General features: G+C 39.3%; 2 protein-coding genes across 2 annotated transcripts; one reads left to right on the top strand and one right to left on the bottom strand.

The window, feature by feature from the left end:
• Nucleotides 1-485: 485 nt before the first annotated feature.
• On the bottom strand, nt 486-7,650 carry LOC137887607 (fibulin-7). Its single transcript, XM_068730710.1, has 8 exons — nt 7,509-7,650; nt 5,188-5,347; nt 4,935-5,105; nt 4,190-4,315; nt 2,863-3,048; nt 2,646-2,783; nt 2,303-2,438; nt 486-2,133 (listed from the first exon to the last, which is right to left on the bottom strand). Exons 1-8 carry the CDS (start codon nt 7,569-7,571, stop codon nt 1,770-1,772), a joined length of 1,344 nt encoding a protein of 447 aa, XP_068586811.1. The 5' UTR covers nt 7,572-7,650; the 3' UTR covers nt 486-1,769.
• Nucleotides 7,651-10,066: 2,416 nt separating this feature from the next.
• On the top strand, nt 10,067-21,411 carry LOC137887871 (C-type lectin domain family 18 member A-like). Its single transcript, XM_068731113.1, has 12 exons — nt 10,067-10,190; nt 11,381-11,472; nt 15,075-15,308; nt 15,418-15,515; nt 15,887-16,008; nt 16,511-16,618; nt 16,756-16,848; nt 17,372-17,478; nt 17,602-17,728; nt 17,895-17,991; nt 18,762-18,853; nt 21,291-21,411. Exons 1-12 carry the CDS (start codon nt 10,067-10,069, stop codon nt 21,326-21,328), a joined length of 1,332 nt encoding a protein of 443 aa, XP_068587214.1. The 3' UTR covers nt 21,329-21,411.
• Nucleotides 21,412-24,529: the final 3,118 nt, after the last annotated feature.

Here is a 24,529-nt window from a genome sequence, read left to right as displayed (position 1 = left end):
AGGTAGAGGTGGGGAGGAAAAGAGAACAGTGAGGGGTGAAAAGTGAAACAGCATGGAGAAAATACCAGATTTCAGACCAGATGCTCTCAGAGAGGCAGACTTTCTCAGAGTCCAGTTTGTATTCCATTTTTGAAGATTGCTGTTGTGCACTGGGCTGGACCTCACACAAATAACGCGTAAGAATCGCATAAAGGGTAAGCTGCAGATGAATAGAGGGAGATGTATTTGAGTTTTATGGGGCGACAGGAGTAGAAAAGAAGTAAACTTTGGATACTGAATCCACGCCTCTTGTGGATCCCTGAGGGACAGACTAAAGAACGGCCTCCCAATTCACCTCCTCGGCTTATTCTTTCATTAAGACCGAAGAGGCAGCGATGGACTTAAGAACAGTGAGAGGTCTATTCTGCTGCGGTAATAAAGACAGCAGTTTTTAATTCAGCCTGCACCCCTCAGCCAGTGACTGGCTGGCTGGAGTGAATCGTCTTCTATTCAGCCCTCTCTATTCAGCCATCACTCTCTGTCTGCCTCCCTATCTCTAAGCATCTTTTTTCTTCACTCAGCGAGCAATCTCGTTTTAGGATCCTGTGGCTAAAGCTCTCCCGCCCCTTCAGCTGTGTCCTCAGTGAGTCTCAGCCACAGTACGGAGCCTCCTCTGCAACTGAAGACATCCTGTTTGTCTCCAGTGAACCTACACTTTGCCTCTCTATCCACAGATGCGCTTTTGTGTGGGTTTCTTTCTCAGACAGTTGTGTAATGCCAAGGAGTAGATAGATGTCTGGTGCAGCACAGAAGTGACACATTTCATCACACTTCACGAAAATGCCACGATTTTTCCAAATATACACCTCCCCATAAAGGAAAAATCATCACACGTATCTTACTTGCAGGGTGCATGTGCCTTTTTCTGTGTGTACTTGTTTTTTCAGATTTGAAGTTATTCATGCACTGTAAGAACACAGTGGCTCTTTGAGCAGCCTGTCTTTGGCTGTCTGTCTGCTGAACAGCACTGCTCTGTATATAGCGAGAACTGAGGGGTTTTCCAAACAACCACTGCTCACATATATCACTGCTATATATATATTATTATTATTACAGCATATTGCAGAAGGTAACATTATATGCTTTTGCAATTAAAAATCTCAACTCTTTCAGGTTATGGTGTTTTAATGATTGTATTATAGTTGCACTGAACCTAGAATATAAATAAAACATGATCCTAAAGAGAATTACAAAATCTTCACATGTCATGACTACATGTCCAGTATACATAATATAAATGTCAACATAGCAGGACTGTCAATTACAAAAATAGCACTTTCTTTCAAGATGGACTGTCTACATTTTCTAGTTCCTCCAGTTGAATGCTGTTTCCGTCTTTGCTACATTATGTCATTCACTTGTTATATCTCCTACACTCATTTCTATATTTGTGAAATAAATATGTTTCAGTTTATCCATACAAAACTCTTGCTATTTTAGTTAAATCAACCCAAAGATACATCACTCAGGACCCATATTCTAAAACATGTATTGCACACAGCTGTGCAAGACAGGTGTTTATCCTTCCATCACTTCAGAGTCAGCATGCTCGTTCATGGTGACTTCACTACAGGTTTGAGACTTGGCTGCAGCAACTTATTTAGCAACAGCACACTTTAAAGATAGTCACCACAAAACATCAGAATGTCAAGAGTTCTTAACTAAATCCAAACCAGACTTCTGTTTGGCCTTTGTGCTGTAAGCATGTTTCCACCTTCATCCTTCACTCTCTAGAACTCATACTGGGAAACAAACATGGTGACTTTGGTGATGTACCTCCCCAGCTGGACTCGTCTCTCCAGCTCGCTCATCTCCACTTCTGCTTCCAGTGTGGCAGGGCCCTGCACGGGGCTCACCAGCATCAGCTGACCTGTCACACGGTCTGAACGCTGAACTGTGAAGTGGCGCCGAGCTTGCCTTCCCCCCAGCAGGGAGAAGCGAAGTGTGTCTCCAATTGGACGTAATGCTGAGACCCTGAACATGACACGAGGAGCTGACAGGTTGGACACGATAGCCATGTAATGGTAGGAGTAGGAGTTTGGTGTCTGGGAACATGCTTTGTTGTCCACAGGACAGGGGTTACGTTCACAACGCCTGGAAAAAGAGTTAATCCAAGAGTGAGAAACGCTTTTTAATCTATGGAGTCAGACTAGTGTCAAAGTTTTTATTTGGTCTAAAACTTCATCCCCACATCTACTTATTCAAACGCAAAAAACTGAGGTAACCTGTTTTGGATGCAAAAAAAAAGTTTCAGGATGCTCACATAGGTGACGTCTTGACATATGTAGCATTAGGGATTTTGGGGCAGTCCACACGGACACACTGGAAACCACCGTACGTGTTAATGCACATTTGGTCCTTTGTGCAGTTGCTTTGTCTCGTGGCACACTCATCAATGTCTGTGAGGAAACATACATACAGTAAGACATTTACACAAACAGAAAAGTTATTTGGGGCATCATTAACTGCCTGCTGTCTACTCACTCACTACTCTTAATTGGCCCCTGGCCAGTAGGGGGCATAACAGAAACTATCTTGTGGAAAACTTTGACATTAAGAAAATTAAAAGTGACTGCAAATTAAAACACAGATAAAGAAAAACATACCTTTACAGCTGCGTCCATCGCGGGTCACATTGTATCCGATAGGACATGAACAGCGGTAACCTCCAGGTGTGTTAACACAAGCATGTAAACACAGTCTCCCAGCCTGTCCATTATGGAACAGCTCACATTCATCTATATCTAAATGTGAAGAACACGCACACACAGTTAACATTCCACATGGAAAAAAAAATTGTCACAGGGGAGGTATTAGTCCTACCAGTGCAGGTGTTGCTGTCCCTGCCAGAGATAGTGTATCCTGGCTCACAGGTGCAGTGGGTGGTCCCCTGTATTATAGTGCAACGTGATGGACGAACAAAAGGCCCCATGGTGGCAGCCGGCAGGGTGGCAGCCGCGGCAATGGCTGGGGAGGTGGCGGCAGAAGTATTTGTCATGGTGACAAAGACTGAATGAGAAAGACAAGAAAGGAATATTAAGTGTTTTCATTCTCTACTGTAATATTTGCAATTATTTCAAAGTTGCCTTTTTCAGTCCAATGACAATCCCATGTTCAGATAATCTATGTCATAATCTATTTGCAAATTCAACATCATGTCATGACAAGCCTCCAAAATTCAATATCTGTATGTTTATGATTCATGTAATTCAGTTGTTGCTGAACAGGTGGGCTGTTTATAAATCTTTTTTTTTGCAAGGTTTGGAACAATTACTGTATATTGCACACAGGAATTCAGTCAAAATCACCATGTAAAGATGTTTGTATCACTCAGCCTGAATACACATATAACATGTGATGTCAGGTAATTTTTTTTATGTCTACTCTCCTATTCTGTAATGTCATTGTCAAATTATTTACTTAAGTCATTTAATGAATCATTCTAAAATGTTTGAATATATAAGGTTTTTATGTAAAAAAATAAAAGACAATCCATTATTATCAGACATTATCAGAATTTCTAAATGCTCAAATAATGATATTGGCCTCAAAAATACAGTGTAGCAGTCGGTATATATTTTCTACCTGATTCGTCACCATGAACCCGTGAGACAAGGCTCTGAAACTCCTCCGATAGTAGCTCTCATAAGGGATGAAGTGAGTGAGTGTGTCTACTCATAATTGTGACACAATGAGTTGTAGGTTGCCCAAAAGAATAAATAGTGCCATTGTCTAATGAGCAACAGACCTAAAAAAACCCTGTATGTTTGCATGTAAATATCAATTATATCGAGAGAAAAAAAGCAACAAACTGGACTTCAGAGATTATCAGTCGTCAATCCACATCATGGAGCAGACCACTGCCACTCAACCAGCATTGTCTTGGATTTCTGGCTGGAATTTAATAAAACCCACTTTGTGGTATGAAGCATTGGCTTTTGATGGCTAGCCAAACTACTGGTCAATGAAATCACCTTTAGCAGACAGGGAGGATTTGGATACTAGCCCATAAAAATATGCTCTGCAGTAAAGGGCTGTCTTGTATATTTATTTGTAATATGCATCTGCTAATAATAAGGTATCAAAACATTTGGTGCAACCCAAGGGCCAAACCCCAGGTTTCTGAACTGCACTACAACTTTATACTTACATGTTGGCACGGGGCTCTGACAGGTCACTCCGGCCCAGCCTTTGGCACAGACACAAGAGAATTGGTTCACTTCATCCACACATGTCCCGCCATTCAGGCACGGAGAGGACGCACACTCATTGATGTCTGAGGGAAAAGACAGACAGGAAGGTTGTATAAGGAGACTACATTGCTACATTTGAACCTTTTAGAGATACAAGGACATATGCAACCGAATATCTTTGATGCATGAAGATAAGAGGATGTGATATCATTACATATGCATGCTAGAGAGTGAATAAGGAAACAATGGAGCAGATGAGTTAATGTTAGTATAGGAAACCCTGTCTTGATCAAACAGCTTTTGAGCTGTTATCTTAAAGTCAGTGAGCTGTCAGAGGACATACAGGTTGGAATATCACATGTCGCAGCATTCAATAAGCTCTCTGGACAACATCCAGAGTACATAAGGAGGAAATATGATCATGGGTCACACATGAAATGTATCTCTACATAGAAAAACGTTGGTGACAAGCATGAAGCACGAAAAGAGGAATGGCAATAGAGAGCAGGAGAGGGGAAGGTTACAAAAGGACGATGACAGGGTTGTAGTGATCAGTGGGTTAGATAACAGGATGAGGGATAGTCAGTGTGAAGAAGAGGAGAGACAAGACTCTGGTAGGAAGAGGATGAGGAGGAGGCGGTGGAGAAAGTGACCATCACAGTGAGGCCAGGTAGCTGAAGATCATTAGCGCTGGTCTGTCACCTCGGCAGGTAGGCTGCTGGACGCTCCAGGTCAAGCTCTCTAGACAAACCCTGCTCTCTGATCCCACAAGTTCATAGCCAGGGTCACACACAACGTGAACCTCATGGCCCACGCCGTGTGACTTGCCAAGTTTCCTCCCATTGATCGGCGTGTCCAGTTTCGGGCAGGTACCTGAAGGTGATAAAGAAGCAGAAAGGCAGATTTTCCACATCTAACATTTGAATAAATCTGTCTTTCTGAGGGTTTTGCTTACTGTTGATGGATCTTGTGATCTGCTTCCCAGTGCTGCTCAGCAACAAGTTTATTTTCTTCTTCAGGTTGCGAAGACTCTGCAAGTACGAGGCTTCATGGGTTGAGAGAAGCTTCTGGACCTGCTTCAGAGAGCCCTGTATTTCCTGTCTACTAGGACAGTCCTGGAACAAAAATAGAGAGGTCATTAAATGTTGATTAATATTTCCAAACAACTTTTTCAAAGCTATAATTCACTGACAAGTATGTCAAATGTTCACATTTTTATTTTCTATTTATTTATGCTTTACAAGTAAGTGTAGCCACATAATGGTAAGCACTTTCATTCAATGATTTTGATATGAGAACATTATGATTTGTGTTAACACTATATATTCTTCTAAACCACAGGAGCGATAAAGAGTGTATTGCATTATACATAGTTTTACTATTTGGATCTTGAAGATATACAGAAACTCAATTTTTGTATAATCTCTTATAAGTTTCCTTAGAAAGGAATGCTGTTTTGCTGAATTTATGAATACAGAAAAGCTACAAATTGAAAAATAAATATTTGTTGACATGGAAAAAGAGAACACAAGACCACAGGCCAGTGATGTTGTTGATGTATTCGCTAGAGAACTAACTTTCCATTCATTCACAAGACTCAAAACGATGTTAAAGATGTTTTTACGATCAAAAGATCTTTATTTTTTAGTGTCTGAGCTAACAAAACATACTTACCTTTAAAAAGCGTTCTATAGTTACCAAACATTCTCAATTTCATGACACTCAATCATGTTGCACTTTCTTTCTTACCACAATTCTGTTTATGATTGAAAATGTAGCCACCAGATGACCTCACTTAAATGCATGTTTTCATTTGGTGAGAATACTGTGTGCATAATGAATGACCTAAAACAAGGTTACTCAACCAAATACATCTATTGCTTTATTACTCAAATGTGTAAGTAGATGGTTAAATTCAAAGTACACTATGAAATTAAACCATGGCTACTAAAACTTGAAAAAACAATCAGCTCCCCTGCATGTAAACAAACGAGTCGGCTGAAATAGTGCCCTTGAAGACCTGCAGTACAGATGCTGGGCTGTTATATGAGCCAGAAAATGCAGTAGGATCACAGTATGTTTGGCCAAAGTAAGTATTTGCAAGCAGGGACCTCTTCCTCTCAAAGCCATATACTGTAACTCAGTCATAAACACAGGAACACTCTCTGAAAGTTCACTGTTCTTGTGATGTGGTTTTCACGCATGACCCCGTCTGGATGTTTAAAAGCTTCATTACATAAAGTTATGTAACTGCCATGTGTCCTTTTAGGAGAGTGGATGAAATCAGCAAAAGCTAACTTGCTCTTTATAATGTGGTGGATTTAGGGTTTCGGGGTCAGTCTGTCGGGTATAAACGCCCTCAGCATAAACATTACCTCTGTTACAACCTCCCTTTCTATTGGAGGCAGGGACGAGGGAGTGGCTCTGACTTGTTTTCTATCCACATCCTCTTCAACAGCGTCATTCTACGCCTTCTGCCCTGTCCTCTCATGCATGTTTTCAGACAACCAATTAGTGTTTTCGTCCAGCCAGGGTTATGTAAGAAGAGTCAATATTTGCTGAAAACACCTTTCTGATTTGGAAAGAACTAGGGCTTGGACAGGCTTCAGTCAGCTGGGAGGGGTGGCTGGTGTTTATAGTGTAGTTGTCAAAGGCCTCTTTCTGCCTGTGCTAAGCAACATTTCACATGGCTTCATTTTAACTGGTAGATGGCATGCAGTTCTGGAGCTCAAGATGACAGTACAGTACTATTAAATCTACATATTAATATCACTTTGAAACACTGAAATACAACTTTAAACACCAACTTCACACATTCATAAACACAGTAAAGCATGATGGCCATCTCTCAGTAACACACACGTGCACAGACAAAGACAAGCATGCAAAGGCCTAAAGAGAGTCAGCCACAAAAAGATGTGGCTTTTTGGAAACATTTAGCAGGGTTGCATTGAAGCAAAGCATAGATATATTGAGTGCATCCATTCACTGCCTCCAGGGTCTTGTTTCTGAAGCATGCATGCAAAGTGAAGGTGACTCCAGGTTTACTTTGTTAATAATCTTTTCTATGATGCCAAGCGGACACTCACAGTAAGAGCTGTTCTGAGAAAGGATAGTCAGATTTAAACAGTTTTTGCCTTTCAAGCTATACACGATAGTTATTAAGAGGCATATTGTAATCAGTTCAATAGATAGAATAGAACTGTATTTGTGAGCATGTGTCAGGGCTTTCAAATTATTCCAACTGCATTAGCCTGTGTCATTGAGTTCACTCACCTGTCCAAAAGTAGGATGGAGCGAGCAGAAACACAACAAGGTGATGACAATTGCAGCAATCATCTTTCCACTGATCCAAACCAACACGCAGTCGACGATCAGTCCTCAAATGTGTTAGAAGTCGCAGGCAGTGTGAACTGAGTGCGAGCAGAGACTCCAGGTGAGAGAATGACCACAGTTGGCAGTTGGAAAATCTGCTGCAGAGAACCGCTGAGGAATGTTGGGTTTACTTTCAGGAGCCAATCAGGAAAAAGAGACTTTAAGAAAAATGTGACCACATTATTATCCCTTTACCTAATTTGGTGTGCACTTCCTCTCTGTTTGAACAGCTTAATTTGTATCTTGTTTATTAGTGAAAGAAAACTGATTAACCTGCTATCTCTTTTTTCATGTTTTCGGCTTGTTTACAGCAATCCTTAAACAATATTTAACCAAGCCAAAAGTGTCAGTTATGATAAATGAAAAATATATATGTATTGTAAAAATGGTTAAAATATACATTCTAACCTTTTTTTTCATTACTATACACCATCTAACTCATCTGATTAGGATCTGTCAGCTCAACTTCTATTTGTGACCTGTGATGGACACAATGTTCACTCACAGTGACATAGAGAAGCTACAGACGAGCTGTGCCCTCTACAGGAGTATATTCACATATGCATTCCTGTACAGGTTTTTAGTTAGCAATATGACACTGGAGTGAATGTAAAAAGATGAATGAACATGACAGGTAGTACATATTTATTTTCCCTTAGTATATTGATACTGAAGGATGATAACAATGGCCATTTACAGCTTTAAAAATAATCATTCCCTTTTCTTACCATTTACACCCACTATATCTAAATAATTTAGACCCAGCTCCCAGCTCTTCTTGTTGAAAGTCAGGTTGCATTTCTCCTGACTGACAATGCCAGCAAAATGTATATTATATGTCTTTCAAATTATTTTGCAAGTTGTCTGTATCGTCAGCATCTTCTTTAATACTGTCAGCTATGGAGGAAGTAAAATGATATCAATTCTACAGACAAAATTGCTTTTGTGGAAAATCCCCTAATTTAAATTAAATGTTAAAGATGTGAGTGTGTCTCAGAATAAAATAGTTACTGAACTCTGTTGCTGTAGAGAAAACATTTAGTGTGGAGATGGACTTCTGTCAGCACTGCAGTTCAGAGAGTAATGAGGAGCCTAACACTCTTGGGAACTGATTTGAGCTCAAGCAGGAAGGAAGCAGTGGTTCCTCTGGTCGTTGGATTCCCCTGAGAAATCATCTTAGTGGGTGACCATGTCTGACTGAGCCCAGAACAGATTGTGTGCAAAGCTGTTGTTTGTTCAGACAGTCCCTTTTCTGATGCAGCAAAATCAAAGAGATAAGAATAACTGGTCAGCATGGAGACTGAAACACATTCAGCCCACTGGGGAGAAAAATTAGTCTATTGTGCCTCTCTGCAGTCATCTCCACACACTGAATCATCCCACAATGTGTGAAGCATGATTCATGCTTCCCACGCTGGGTCCATAGAAAAACATTGTCACCATGTTCAAACAGACACCGAGGTACATTCATCCTGTACCTTTCCAAATTCACACCTATCAGATCATTTTGTGCCACTTAAAGTCCTGCCATCTCATGTTCTGCTACACTTTGAAAAAATATCCCAATCAGGTTTTGCTTAAGCTTTACAAAAGAACACATGCACCTCAGCCAGCCCATAGATCAGGAATACAGCTTCCTCTGATTCATCAGAATGATGGACATCAGTGTCTCAAAACAAACTTCTGCTCATTCAACAGTGATGAACCATCACGCTAAGCTCTCTTTTTGTCATTTAGAACGGGAAATGATGATAGATATGATTAAGCATTATATTTTGTCATCAAGGACTGACTGCTGACTGGCACTATAGCAAACCCTCTGTCAGTGGAGGAAAGTAGTGTTTACTTTTGAATGTACTCAGGTACTAATTATGTTTTTGAGATATTTGTTAGTTTTTGTGAGTATTTTGATTCTATATGTTCCTTATAATTCTAATCTACAACTTGCACTTTTAGTAGATGTTGTCATACTTTACACATCATGATTTCACACACAAATCACTATCAACTTACAAATCTTTGGTTATGGCTATGAGAAAGTGTCTTTGATTCAATGTATTTTTTAAGTTTGCCTGAAACATTTCAACCCGAAATTTTCTTTTTCACTCTTTAAGTATGAGAGGTCAATCTCAACTTTCTATAATTACCTCCATGAGAATGACGAGGACTTACTGTCATCTTGCAACTTTGGAGATTTGCGCTAATATTTATCTCGTCGAAAGGCAATTTAGTTAATTTTCAAAAAAGACAGATTAGGAGAATATCCTAATGACTCAATAAAATATTGAAGCGTTAACTACAGTGAGTGTACTTTTAATAGATAGCTCATGCGCTCTGCTCGCTGCAGCCCGGGGTGAAAGTTGTTGTAGTGAAAAGAGGGAGGAGAAGGGCAGAGAGGCATAGCAACTTAACTAAGAGCAAAGTGGCCACTGTTGTTGGAGAAACTTTAGGAGCTCACAATGGGGTCCGGAACAGCGTCCCGATGTTGGGATCTGTTTGTTGTTTTGTCTCTGCTACCGCCGTTTATCTACGCCAACCGGATTATCACAGACACACCGGAGTTCCAGAAGTCCACCATCACCGGTAAACACACTTCAAACTGTGCGCGAGTCAGGTGGCCACGAGGGACGGTAGTTTACTGTAGTCTAGACCTCGTGCAGAATGACGAACACGCAAACATTTTGACTGCTAAATATAATTTAGACATGTTTCCGTGATGCAATTTAAATTATAGCAAGTAAGTGTGATATAATACGATTTTCTAAGTTTTATAAGTGAAAGTTGTTGTCTTATGTTTGCAATCAAGTGGCAATCCTTTAAGCTGTGGACTCAAGTGGGCATTTTTAGCTGTCCAAATCCACCTGGCAAAGCACCAGCGGCTCAACTTTTCTGTCACTGTCTGCTGTACAGCAGTTTGGCATCAGCTTAAAAATTACCATTTTGATGGCATTTTGCCAAACGCAACGCGAAATTATGAATCTGTCATTGGGGAGCAGATCTCTACTCTTTAAGTTTTAGGTGAAATTGGTTCATATGCAAGAAGAAACTTTAAGGGATGAAAAAGTTTTATTTGATCAAAGCATGAAACTCTACACTAAAGTGTTCTGCCCTTATATTAATGATTTCAGGACCCAATCAGACCCAATGTAATGTAATTATAGGATTTATTCTGCGTGGCTTCCAAGATTGCAAAGTTTTGAATAGGTAACACTGTATTTTACCCCCTTTATCTATAAGTAGTATATTGACCTATAATACATGGTTTAACATGTACAACATAACTACATTATAATTATAGGCAGATATGAGGACATTTTAAGTGTTTATTAATGTACAGTATCTTTAACAATTATGACTGCGCTTATGAAGACACATATATAATTACATTTGTGTTATATTTACATTAATTATCTTCCTATATGTTATAGTGCTTATACTGTCAGCCTAAGAATCCTATTTTTGAGGAATTTTAAGGCATTTTGAATCTGTTTTAGGGGATGCTTGTTTATTCAGTATGTGGCACAATTTGTAAAAATATTGTTTTGAGTTTTCGTTAAAATGCTGGTGTGTTTAACCCAACTGACCCTTAAACTGTGAGGGAAGCTGTGAGAGACTAATCCACTCTCCAACCTCACAGACACACACACACACACACACACACACACACACACACACACACACACACACACACTCAAGCATCCCAAAACATTCCATTGCCATGGTGACGGCAGCAGGGGCATAGTAACTAAATGAGCGTTTCTGTTTTTTTCCAGGGCTGGGGGTAAAGGAGCACTCGCAGATTGTTGCCCAGCACAATAGACTGCGTAGCCGGGTCAAACCCATGGCAGCTAACATGCAAAAAATGGTTTGTGGCATCTATTGTCTGTTTCTTCTGTGTGTGTGTGTGTGTGTGTGTGTGTGTGTGTGTGTGTCTGTGTGTGTCTGAATTGTATGAATGCTGCTGTCGCCTAAATGTGAGTTTAAGGCAGTTTAAATTATTGTCAGTCTGAATTCTGATTTTCATACCAAAGGTTAGTCTTTCTCTACAGCACACATTTGTCTCTCGTCAAGAGTTGCTGTTCTGTTCTGTAGACTTCCTCTCTCTTCACCAGTGGAAGATATTTGGCCATGTGTTACAAACTTAACCAATATGGTTTTGAGTTCAAACAAGCTTGCAGCTGCCCATGCAAAACCTAAGTAGAGAAAAATAGTATTGTATTTTATGATGATGATGATGGTGTCAGTAATGGTCAGACATGTGTTGTGTAATTGGATTTGAGTCAACAGTTCTGAGAGGCTTGTAGTTCCAACAAAGCTCTGTTTTTACTGTTTGTCAATCTAACTACACAGTCAAAGCTCAATATGGCACAAAAAGCAATTAATCAATCAAAAGTCTCCAGTTCTCCCACCACAGTGTGACCATTTGCGTTGGTCCCTGTACAAGACAACTGTTATTAGAGGACAAGTCCATCAAACCGCCAGTTATTTCACAAAAATATTTATTTTTCAGAAGTGAAATCACTAAACAAAGGTATGAATCGGAAAAGTGTTTTTAGTTGAGCTGTCTTCCTCTGTGGTACTGATATCTACAGTGTGAGATAGTTGTGTTAGTGCATCATTTGTTGTGCTCTGCTGGAGGCTAAATGATAGTGTGGACATTCAGAATAAAGCCAAACTCAAGTGAGTGAAATGATACCAATAAATCTTTTTTTCCTACCAGAATAAGAATAAACCTAAGCAACATTTTACATTTGTTAGTCTCTTAATGATCAACACATATAGTTAAAATACTGCCTTAGAGTGATATAGACAGTTAAAGAGTCATGGTGAGGTGTTGCTGAATGTGCAGCAATTCTTAATATTAATGTTTGACTCAGGTTTTTTTAATCCCGCTCTCTGCAAAACACCCAAGCTACAGTAAATCCTCTCCTTATCTTGCTCCATCAATTACTTCGCTATACAGTTCTTATCTGCACAACTGTCTCGTCTGCATGTGATTATTGCTGCAAGGTAACGATGGATTATGAAAGTCACAATGCATTAGATATCACCCGGGCCTAATATGAGATTTGTGCCAGGGCAAACTGTCACTTTGTCATAGATTACATCCTCAAAGCCACCCGAACAGACTGAGCCCCCTTTCTTCGACTGCTCTTCAGCCTCGGAGAACTGTTCTCAACTGATAAGGCAGTAATGAGAAAAAGAGGATGTGGATAATCATTCTGCATTCACATCTGTGGTATTACAGGTAATTTCCCAGTGAAAACCCTCAGAGGAAGCTTTGCCGAGCTGAAGAGGCATATTAAAGAGCTTTACTGATAAACGTTAAAAGGCTCAAGGCTTGGGCTGTATTTGTGAATATCTGAATGAGTTTTTTTTCACAGAGGAATGAACCAGTAAGCATTGTGGGGAGATTGTGTTGAAGTGATTATAATATAGACCTTTAGGCTTTGCTTTCAGGGTGAGATAAAATACCAATATTTAAGAAATGAGTGATGCTCCTCCCTTTCTTACACCCTGTCTGTAGGTTTTCTTTGAGCTCTTGAGGAACTATTATGAGGTCACATATTCACTCTCAGAGACAGAAATGAAAGTTCAGCGTTTACTTTTGATATTCAAATCATTTTGTGAGATTGTATTTTATTAACCATGCTCAGATCTTCTTAAACTCCAGCACTTCTATTTTAATGCAGTTCTGGGGGGACAAACAGATCTGCAAAACTTTGCAGAGAAATATCAAGCTTTATTGATTTAGCTAATTTGGTATAGTGCAGTTGTTGATTGTGCCACAAAGTAGGCAAAACAGAGTATAAACTCACATATTTCCTAGTGAGACATTCAAATCCCACAGTGGATTTAACATGACATGCCTTGAAATGAAATGTCTTAGATGAAATATTGCCCAGTGACCTCTGGTGGCATCAATGTGTGAGCCGATGACTTTGCCTGGCAGACATCAGAGAGCAGAGTGAACAATGAACTCAAGGGGCTCCGCCTTTCTAAGCCACACTCATACTTCTGATGTCTATCCTCCAGACTCTGTCTAACCATAAAGAAAAGTTGGTGGACAGACATTTGATTAGATTTAAGAGAATGTACTACTTTCTATTAAGGTACCTATACGGTTTTGATGGTGGTGAACCATTACTAACAGGATGAGAGCTGGCGGGATTAAGGTGGACAGTGTAAGGGAAAAATGAGCAGCATCAGTACTGAAAAAGTAAATGATTTAATAACCCCTGATAAAGCCATTATTTAAAACATAAACCATTAATTTAGGGTGTTTTATTATTAGAAAATGTTATCCAAGAGAGTTTAAAACTTACCAGTCTTCTTGAGAGGCATAACAAATTAAAGATGCAGTAATGAAGAAATGGTAAACATTAAACTTCAGTTAATTCAACTTCACTCAAATGTGTTATTTCATTCATTTGTTATAATTTTGCATATTCAATCTATAACTTTCCACATGCGGTTGCCTTCCCTATCAGAGTATCTGAATGTGACGTTTGTACTCCCATTTATGTGGCAGAGTGATTGATTGTGGAAAGTTTGTGTGGAAACCAGTTGTTTATTTGAATCAGCCACTGCAAATCTTGGAGAATGTGTGACCTTAATGAAGTGTTTATATGTAGCACACAATGAGTGTCAGTCAGTTTGTTGGCCCTGCCATGGACTGGCAGCTTGCCCACGGTGTCTCCCTGCCTTTTGCCAACCGTACTCTAAGACTGGCTCCGACCCCTGAAAAGGATTATGCGGTATTAGAAAATCACTCATGCACTATTAGGAATGACCTTCATGCCAAATAGCATTTTCTTTCATTCAGTTTTAATCTGTATCTACAAAGTACAATATGACCTTCATCTCAGATTTAATGTGCAGCTCCAAGTCCAACAGACCCCAGTAACATATTTTCATAATTAAATGAGTTGATTTTGAACATTTCCTGCTGGTAATAATTGATGCGCTCATGAATTCTTCAATTTAATAAATAATTAATTATTCATTATTTATGTGGAATTAAATAGCTTCAGAATGATTTCATTAAAGTCAGAGAAATGTTGCGTGGGTTTCTGATGTACATGAGGCAGCAGACAGATGACCTGTAACAAATGTTGATGGTCAAATCTAACAGAAGTGTACATGATATATATAATCTGAAGGTTTGTTGGAGCTCGACACAGAAAACTGCAGAGGATGAGATGAAAACCTTGGATTTTATCATCAGATCTGCTTTAATTTACAATTTAATCAAAAGACAGAGAAAGCTTCTGAAACACAGATACAATAAAGTAATTATGGTAACTTAATGTTAGCTTCTTCAGACTACAGTCAGTGTGCTGGTTAGCAGTAGACCTCCCTGTGCACATGTAAGATACTGCCAGAGACAAAAAAGCATGTTTTTATTTAACGAGTTTTACTGTAAATGTTGAAAGTGAAAGATGTGTTTTATTATTGTCATTACAGGAGTGGAATGAGAAGTTGGCCCTACTTGCAAAGAAGAGGGCAGCATCGTGTCACACAGACTCCCCTCCTCAATACGCCTCATCTTTCAGCCATATTGGGTGGAACACACATCTCTCTGCTGATGGTGTCACCTCATTTTCTGATGCCATTCACTCTTGGTTTGAGGAGGGGAAAGATTTTCTCTACTTGAGTGGGCAATGTAGGGAGAATGCCACCTGTCAACACTATACACAGGTATAAACAAGCAGATACAAACTCTACCTATGTTTGTGTGGAGTCACACTTTTACAGTAAAAAATACAAGTGCTGATGTAGTGTGTTTAAATCTTCTGTTGTTGTGTAGTTGGTGTGGGCCACTTCAAGTAACGTGGGCTGTGCCAGCCAGCTGTGTCTGAGGGAAGGAGATAAATCGGAGATGTTTGTCTGTGCATATTACCCTGGGTAACAATTACAAAGTTTTCCCCCCAAAAAATTAATTGATGAATTCATCTGAGAACAGCAAAGGATAAAGTCCGAAAATTAATTAATACTTTTAAAATTAATACTCAGTTTTAAACAAAATACAAACTGTTTTATCTGCAATCCAGCTCACAAATATTTTATTTATATGAAAGGTCAATACTGCATTCCAGGGAGTCCTTGGTACTAAAAAGAAAAGATAATGTAAAACTACCTGTTTGAAGGCCTCAGAATATGATGATTGTAAAATCAAGTACCTGTTCTATGTAGACATTTTGAACATCAATATGGTTCTAACCTCCCCCTCACGCCACTCTAGATCTTGTGTGATGCATGTATTTGTATTGCTGCAGGGGTAACTGGGAAGTGAATGGTTGTCTGGTGATGCCCTATAAGACGGGGCTGTACTGCTCTCTCTGCACCTCTTCCATGTCTGGCTGCTTTAGACTCTGGGACCATGTAGGTGGATTATGTGGTAAGACAATATTTATTTGTGTATTTATAGAGTGTTATAAAGTGTTATGAATGGGTTTCATTAGGGCACAGTAGGAATAAACATAAAACCCTGGGACAGACATGCATGTCATTCTCACTGTATTTTTGAAGGATAGAAACGGAATTTATACCACTACTACGACCACTAATGTCGTTGTGTCCACTATGCTCCTCAAGGCCATTTCTGCACACCTATCAATGATATGTTTGCGATTGTTAGTAATGCATATTAATCCAATTAAACCAAGATGGCAGATGCACACATGTAGTAGCTTATATACGTGTATGAAATCTGTGTTTCCCCATTTATGCCAGTTACTTTGCCATTCACAAAGTATTTTGTGTATTCCATGCTATCCTGGTTATATCACTTTCACTAGAATTAGAGTTCTGCTGATTTTGGCTAAAATGATCCGATTTCCAAGTGTTCCTTTTGCATCGTTTGTGTGTGCATTTATGTGTGCTTGCTCATCTGTTATCAGAAATCCCAAGGAATCCATGTCGAATGAGCTGTGGTCAACACGGCCATCTGAACATCTCATCCTGCAAGTGTATGTGTGACCCAGGCTTCACCGGACGCCTCTGCCAGGGTACCAATCATCAACATCAAGCGTAGCAGTATGGATATAGTACACATATTGATATCAAGCCTCATTAAATTGATCTGTTTTCTTTAACGTTCAAAGTGGAGAGGCAGGTTTCACTGTACCAAGTGTCTGTTTTTCAGTACGGTGCAGTGTGCAGTGTGTACACGGTCGGTTCAAAGAAGAAGAATGCTCTTGCTTGTGTGATGTTGGCTATGGTGGTGCTGAGTGTGCAGGTAAGTGCAGTATGCTTCTTTGTGTTGTCATATACCTCAGCAATTTCCTCTCTGAGACACAGATTGGTTTCAAATTCAAAAGCACGCACAGAAACACACATACTGAGGAGATTCATTGCTGCTACATTCTGTATTTATCTTAAGAGAGTCTGGTGACATGATGAGAACATGTTGAAATATCTAGCATAGTGACTTAATAGAGGTGGCATCAAAGTGGCATTTAGTAGTAATAAGATCCATAGTTTAAGAAGTAGAAGGGGCACATTTTTACACCTTTAATATTCTATGTTCACTGTCAGAATGTGTCGCATTCATATCTTCTAGCTAAATAGGCAACACAATTTATTTTTGTAAATTGATTTGATTTCTCTTATTATATAACCCTGAACATAATTCTACAAAACTGTAATGGCTAAAAAGATTAGAACATATTTAAGTCTGTTCATTGAGCATGAGCCATTATGGATGGTATGAATAATTATTGTTCATTTTTAGCGTATTTTGGTGGCTTGTGTCCCAACAGAGAAAGTGCGGTTTCCCTTCCACAGCTGTGATGTGATGATAGATGGTGACTGCTTCATGGTGTCTTCAGATACTGACACCTACTATGGAGCAAAGAGTCACTGTCAGGTGAGAGACAGGTGTGTGTTGTCCACTGAGACAGTCATACTATGTCGTATGTACTAATGTCATAGAAATCTACATATTTCATTCAACTTCCAGTGTAACCGTCTCTTTTGTTTACACCACCAGAAACGACGAGGTATTCTAGTTCAGATCCACAATCAGAAGGTTCAGGACATCCTGGCGTTTTACCTCAGCCAGCTGGAGACAAGCAACGAGGTCAACACTGACTTTGAGACTCGAAACTTCTGGATGGGTACAGTCTTTCCTCCAAAAAATTTAAGATATGATAATGTTTTCTAACACTGAACAGCAATACCAGATTAGGTGGCAGACACTGCTGTAGTTTTGAACAGATGTTCTACCAGGTGGAGGTTATGGAGATGCTGCACAGATAAAACAGCAATGTTTTTACTCCACAGGTTTGACATATAAACCTCTGAAAGACTCATTTCGCTGGGACACAGGAGAGATCCCTAGATTCAGCAGCTTTGCCTTCGGGCAACCTGACAACCAAGGGTAAGAGATACATTTACTAACAGACAAAAGCTCCTGCGGAGCACATCATAAACAGACGGCCAAGTGCAATGGAGCTAAACAAACAGACAAAAAGCAGATAATGTGAAAGGTAGAAAATTACTTTTTTGGCGTGAGATTCAGGCATTTTTTCAATCTGCTGATTTATCTGCTAAGGATCTACAATATGTATAATTTATTACTGCAAGAGATTTCTGTAGTTTGGTCTTTCATTTGTTTTCATCTCTGAAATAACATCCAGCATAAATAGCACTTAATATTAAATTATCCACTAAGGTTGACTCAAATACATTTTATTGTTTATGTATGGAATTACCTGGAAAAGACAGTGAGATTGACTTGCAACCTCCACATTTGCCACTAGATGTCTCTCTCTTTCTGTGTCTGCCTCACTCTCTTCCTCTGTTCTATCTCTTAACAGCTATCATATATGTCTGAAATACTTTCATAATAAACTAGTTATTATATCAGTAATAACACGTTTTTATCATGTAGTCTTGTTTAAATTAAATACTATTGTCTGATTTCTTTATCTGTATCCGAATCTATTTGGCCACATTTCTGTGTTTGTTTGCTTTGTAAGTTACTGTAGTAAAAACCTATATTATCCTCTGCTTCATCAGAAATTCAATCAAACAAAATTGGTCCCTTTCAACTTTACAATAACGCTTTCTGATCAATACCTCAAAAAAAATAAGATGCAGAGAAAGACATCTTTCCACAGAGTCACTTACTTGTTTCTCTTTGTCTAGCTTTGGAAACTGTGTGGAGCTGCAGGCATCAAGTGCCTTTAACTGGAACGATCAGCGATGTAAAACGCAGAACCGATACATTTGCCTGCTTGGTAAGGCTCCATCTGGGTACGGGTGAATGAAAGTGTTGAGGGAATGAAGGCAGAGTTCTTTTTTCTACACATGACTATCCAAAGTGATGTGGTGGACCTGCCTGCTGGGAGGCGGTATCGCAAACCCCTGAGTCACGGTGTCGTCCTACAAATGTGACATTTGATATAGGCAGTAATAGAAATTTAGAATTGTTAAGACTTGCCATTGTTGTCACACTTTGGTCATAAAACCAAATAGCTGATCACCGATAGCATTGCCTTTACTCTTGCTTTTGAATACTATGCACATTTGGCTGTGTTTCTTTAATTGCAGCAGCGTGTCTCACAATTGACTTGCAAGAGAGACTGGCTTGTCCTCTCGCTAATTGTCCTTTCATCCTGAGAAAAATATATGGGGGTTTGAGGTTACATCTTTTACAAGAGATATGAGACTCAGCCATAAATTAAATGTGAAGACTAGAAAACTAAACTATATCAGAATCTGATTCTGATTCTGATTCTAAAACAGTGAGCTAAAAGTGTGAGGCGCAGACTTGGTGGTCGGTTCAGTCTTTCACACAACATATTCAGAATCCGCTTGAATGGCCAGTCCTGACTGTCTGTTGTGGTCTGTGTTTAGTGGCTGATCCAAACCACACAATGATGAATGTAAAGAGAACCGACTGAATTATTGCGGTGTAGAATTGTATCAGCAGCTTCTGAGGCAGGTTGAACTTCCTAAGCTGGAGCAAGAAGCACATCCTCTGCTGGGCCTTTTTCCTGATGGTGTCAATGTTGGAATACCACTTCAGGTCTTTGGAGATGGTGTATCCCAGAAACTTGAATGCTTCCAAAGCAGACACAGTGTTGTTCAGTATGTTTATGGAGGGCTGCTCCTGAAGTCCACTGTCATCTCCACAGTTTTAAGAGCATTCAGCTCCAGGTTGTTCTGACTACACAGAACTTTTCCGCCTGCCATCTGTATACAGACTCATTCCCTGGTCTGTCAGGAAGTTTGTCATCCACTGTCAGGGGAAAGCTGGTACAGTGAGCTGGGCGAGTTTGGTGAGTAGGATGACTGGCATGATGGAGCGCCAGTCTGAAGTCGTGGTGTTGCAGGATATAGTGCATCATTGTCCGGTAGACAAACTGCTGGGGGTCCATCAGGGCTCCTGTGATGGCCTTCAGATGGGTCAACACCAGTATCTCAAAGGTTTTCATGACCACAGAGTCAAGGTGACAGGCCTGTAGTCATTTAAACCTGTGATGTTATGTGGAGACATTTATTTGATTCAGTGTTTAATGTCAACAATATCACTTAATGGAGCTTAGCAACTTTTTGTAATTGTTTGTATAGTAGCACCTGCTGTTCTCTTCTGTGTTCAGACAATTATCTGTAGCTGATAATCACAGCAGAGTCTAAAATGTTAATCCAGTGTGTCCATTAATGATATGAACACAACATTCAAAGAGCTGTGTGATCCTGCCTACACATTTAAACAAGGAACTCAGTCTAAATCAATGGCACTCAGTGCTCGACATCCAGAGCCTTTGAGCGATCAATATACATCAGCCCCACAAAGGCCCGCAGTGTTTAGACACACATACCACTTACATTGATCGTAAGGAATGAGAGGGTGGCAGATGTTTAGTTTTGCCCACTTGAGTGTGTCTTTGTTAGTGGTTGCTGTGTAATCTGGTATTGATCACCCAGAGCTGAATGAGTGATCTGCTCTGAATGTGGTCAACATTGCCAGTGCCACCTTTTTACAACCTGCTTTTTGACGACGTGCTAATGTCTCTCTCTGTGTAGTTTATGTTAGTGTAAAACAGGATTATCAGATCATGATCAAGAGGGACTTTATTGGTCAAATTATATATCAGCGCTAATTAAACTGCACACTGTAGTGGTCATTAACAAAGCTAAACATATGTGAATATTCTTTGATCAATAATTTTCCGACCCATCCTCTCAAAATAAAAGGACATTTTCACTGAAGCAACAAAGAGTGAAATGCATAAATTCAGCTGATTATAAGCACACAGAGCCCTCCACCCCATCAGAGTGATTTCCAGCCTTCATTGCAGTGTTGTGTTAATTGGTGATAAAATGATAAGTGGATATAACACAGCCTGAGGCAGACACTAAGCTGTGTTTCTCCAGAGCACTGTCTGTGTGTGTGTGTGTGTGTGTGTGTGTGTGTGTGTGTGTGTGTGTGTGTGTGTGTGTGTGTGTGTGTGTGTGTGTGTGTGTGTCAATATGCATTTAAAAAGTCTCAGTCTCTTATGTCATGTTTCAGATTAACAGTTTCCTCAGCGACATTTGAGTAGTATTGAAGGTTTATTGCACAAACTTAACTTCCTTTTTTTTACAATGCTTTTGTGCTCAACAAGCAAAATTCTGTAAATGTTTCCATTGCACATATCTATAATGTGTGTGTTTGTGTGTGTTTCACAGCTGCAAAGCACATTGCCCAATGGGAGGACAGCAGTTGACTTGGAATTCTCAAACGGGGTGAAACTAACTGTGCAGTATGTGTTTAATGTCGGTTGGGACAATGGCCATGTTTTTTTTTCAATCATTGTAGACAGATCAATGTAGTTTAGATGTACTATACTGTACATGTTTGAGTTTGCAATTATTTATCATTAAATGATTGAATGTTACTCAGAAAATTAATTATTTCATTCTTTGCATATGTCCTCGGAGTGAGTGGCTTCAGTTGAAAAAAAAAAAGGCTGTTGTAGCCTTTCCACCCACCAGCCTCATGTGACCTCGAAATCGATTTGGTCGGCAGTTCTCTTAATGTTGCTCAGTGAAATGAGGAGAAAGAAAAGAGAAGAACTCTTACAGTTATGATGGTGGGCCACATTGAAACCATATCATTGTAGAGAAAAGTGGAGACAGGGCAAATAACATAAGCACTAAAACGACAGTAAAGCAAAGAACTAGATAATTAAAGCTCAGATTTCCTGTAAGTGCTGTATAAGTAAGCAACAGAGCACACATTCTCTAAATTTAAGATTTGTTACCGTTTTTATCTGACTTTTTCAGAGCAGACAATTTTAATGCACAGATATGTTTATGCAAAGGATGCTCCATGGAAAGCAAAGTGCATCATTTACATATTTATGTTGAACCCCACTAATTTTTGTGATCCTCTGACTTTTCCTCTAGCGCCACCATGAGGTTGACATTTGAGGTTTTGAGTGAAACGTCTCAACAACTGTTGTATGGATCGTCATGAAATTCTGTTCAGACATTAATTTTATGGTCAGGAAAATTTGTAACAGTTTTGGTGATCCCACAACCTTTCATCTAGCACGATCATCAGGTCAAAATTCTAAGTTATCCAATACGATACCAGCAAAATGACCCATCAGCCTCAGCTGTATTTTGTTTTCAGATAATAAATAACACTAATGATAGTTAACAAATGTTAGCATGCTTATATACTTAACTAAAACAGGGATTATATTATCCTGATGTCAACATTTAGCCTTAGTTCTCTAATGTTGTTATCTGAAACTTTTAACCTATAAGTAACTTGCAGAAAATTCACAACTAGAATGATCTTCAGTCCCTCTAATAATGATCACACTCATAAAAATATTCCTTTGACCTAAAAATAACCATGAAAAAAACAGGAGGGGATGCAACGAGTTAAGTCACTTGAGCCAGCTGTCATACCAGTATCGTTGATAGAGCAGATAGGCATGCGAGGAAAAACATAGCCATCCAGTGAGCACAATACAGTAAGAGTGTTTTATTTTTAAAATGAACTGATTTTTTTTCTCTGATCCCCAATAACTTGATAATAACAACTTTACAACAAAGTTGGATTTAAATGTTTCATTCGAGAAAGAAAAACATGGTATTTAAAATTTAAAATTATTTAAAATCATTTTCTGACTGCTGTGCAAACAATTACAGAACATCCTGTGAGGCAGTGCTTATAGTGTGCACGAGTAAAATTAATTTCGGGAAAAAATTTCTCGGGAAAAGAAAAAGCAAACTATGACAAAGCTTACAAAAAAATAGATTTAAAAAAATGTAGTTTTGGCCTACTGGGCTTCAAATCCTGGTCCTATCATCATGAAAAATGTTGCAGAGATCATTATATTTGCTGATAGATTGATTCAGCACCTTGGACAGCGAAGGTTTCTGAAACATTACGGCCTCTATCAAGGTTATGACTATCCACACCTACCAATAAAATTACTGTGATGTAACAGGTATGTTAAGGATGCCCGCAGTATAAGGGAGGCGATATATTTACTAGACCACTGTTTAAATATCACATCGAACAACGAACCTCGATGTGCTTAATGTGTTTCTGTTGCTGATTTGCCCACAGCGCTCACCAACACTGACTCAGCAGCCAGAAACAAAACTGGATCTGTCTGCATGTAGAGGCCACAAGTTAGAGACGATAACAAGAAATGTACATATAAAGTATATGCTCAACATGTCACACAGTCAAGGAGTTGTTTAGTAGTTACTATATTGTTTTTGTATTATCACTTTTTACAGTGTGGTAAATGTAGTAAATGTGTAAAGCACATCCAGACAAAATTCAAGGCAAGATTCAAACCTAATACCACCTAACAAAAAACATGTGTTACCATTATGCACCTGAGGAATTTTCTGTGTTTAGATATAAGTGTGTGAGTGGTTTAAATTTGGATCAGGTCAGTGAGTGTTTAATGGCGCCTCCAAGGTTCAACCCCATACTGCCTTTCTGGGAACAGAGGAAGATCCTGCTGGATGGCAGATGATGATTCACTCAAGGGGGAAGAGAGGGATAAAAGCTGCAGATAATGGGGTCAGACCAACGACACAACGACACTGTGAAATGGTGCAAACAGGGCTGAGGTTTCAGAGTTAAACAGCTGGGAGCAAGAGGAGCAAACCAATATCCTAATTGTCTTTGAGTTCTACTAAGTTTCCATTTTACTCAACACATTTTAGATATTCCCTTGCAAGCTAAGTATACAATGCCTCTACACAATGCATAAAGTGAAACCTTCCTCAAACACCTCATGTCACATACTACATCTGGCTCTCACTGCATTCACAGACTGGTGCTCTCAACACAAAATAATGGTCAGGTTTGTTTACTTGTAAACTATCAAAATAGACTCTAACAGGATGATCCTGCCAGCTTAAAGAGATAGTTAAACATTTTGGGGAACTAAGTTTATTAACATTTTTGTTGAGAATTAAACAAGGAGATTGATACCACAGTAAATATGGGGCAGCAGCCAGCAGCTGGTTATCTTAGTGTAAAGGCCTTACCGTAGGCATGACAAATAAACAACATGAAAATGCGAAATACTCACTTGCACATTTTAATTGTCTTGGGATTTTATTGTGAAAGGTAAGAACTTATAAGGAGTGGATCTGGTCTGCGCTGCTTTTGTCAAGGTTGAAAGGAGTAATAAAGTTTGCTCACTTGGTTCGGACTACGGAGCCTTTGTGTTGTCGTTTCATATATATATAGGCGCAACTCAACCTGTTCTGCATCACTTGATTGGTTGATGCCTTTATTCGCACTGCAAAAGATTGAAAATTGTACCTTGTGCCGAAAAAAAGTATGTAGCTATTTCATGGTGTAATAATTACATTCTGTGTGAAAATGTTCATAACAAAACCAAAAAAACAGCTCAGAAAAAATATATTTACGCGCAAACTAA

The sequence above is a fragment of the Cebidichthys violaceus genome, unplaced genomic scaffold (assembly GCF_023349555.1).
Source record: "Cebidichthys violaceus isolate CVI_PGR_0920_01 unplaced genomic scaffold, fCebVio1.0.p SCAF_5, whole genome shotgun sequence".
In the NCBI taxonomy this organism is placed as follows: Eukaryota; Metazoa; Chordata; class Actinopteri; order Perciformes; family Stichaeidae; genus Cebidichthys; species Cebidichthys violaceus.
Note: the sequence above shows the minus strand (reverse complement) of the source record. Positions and strands in the feature narration are given on the sequence as shown.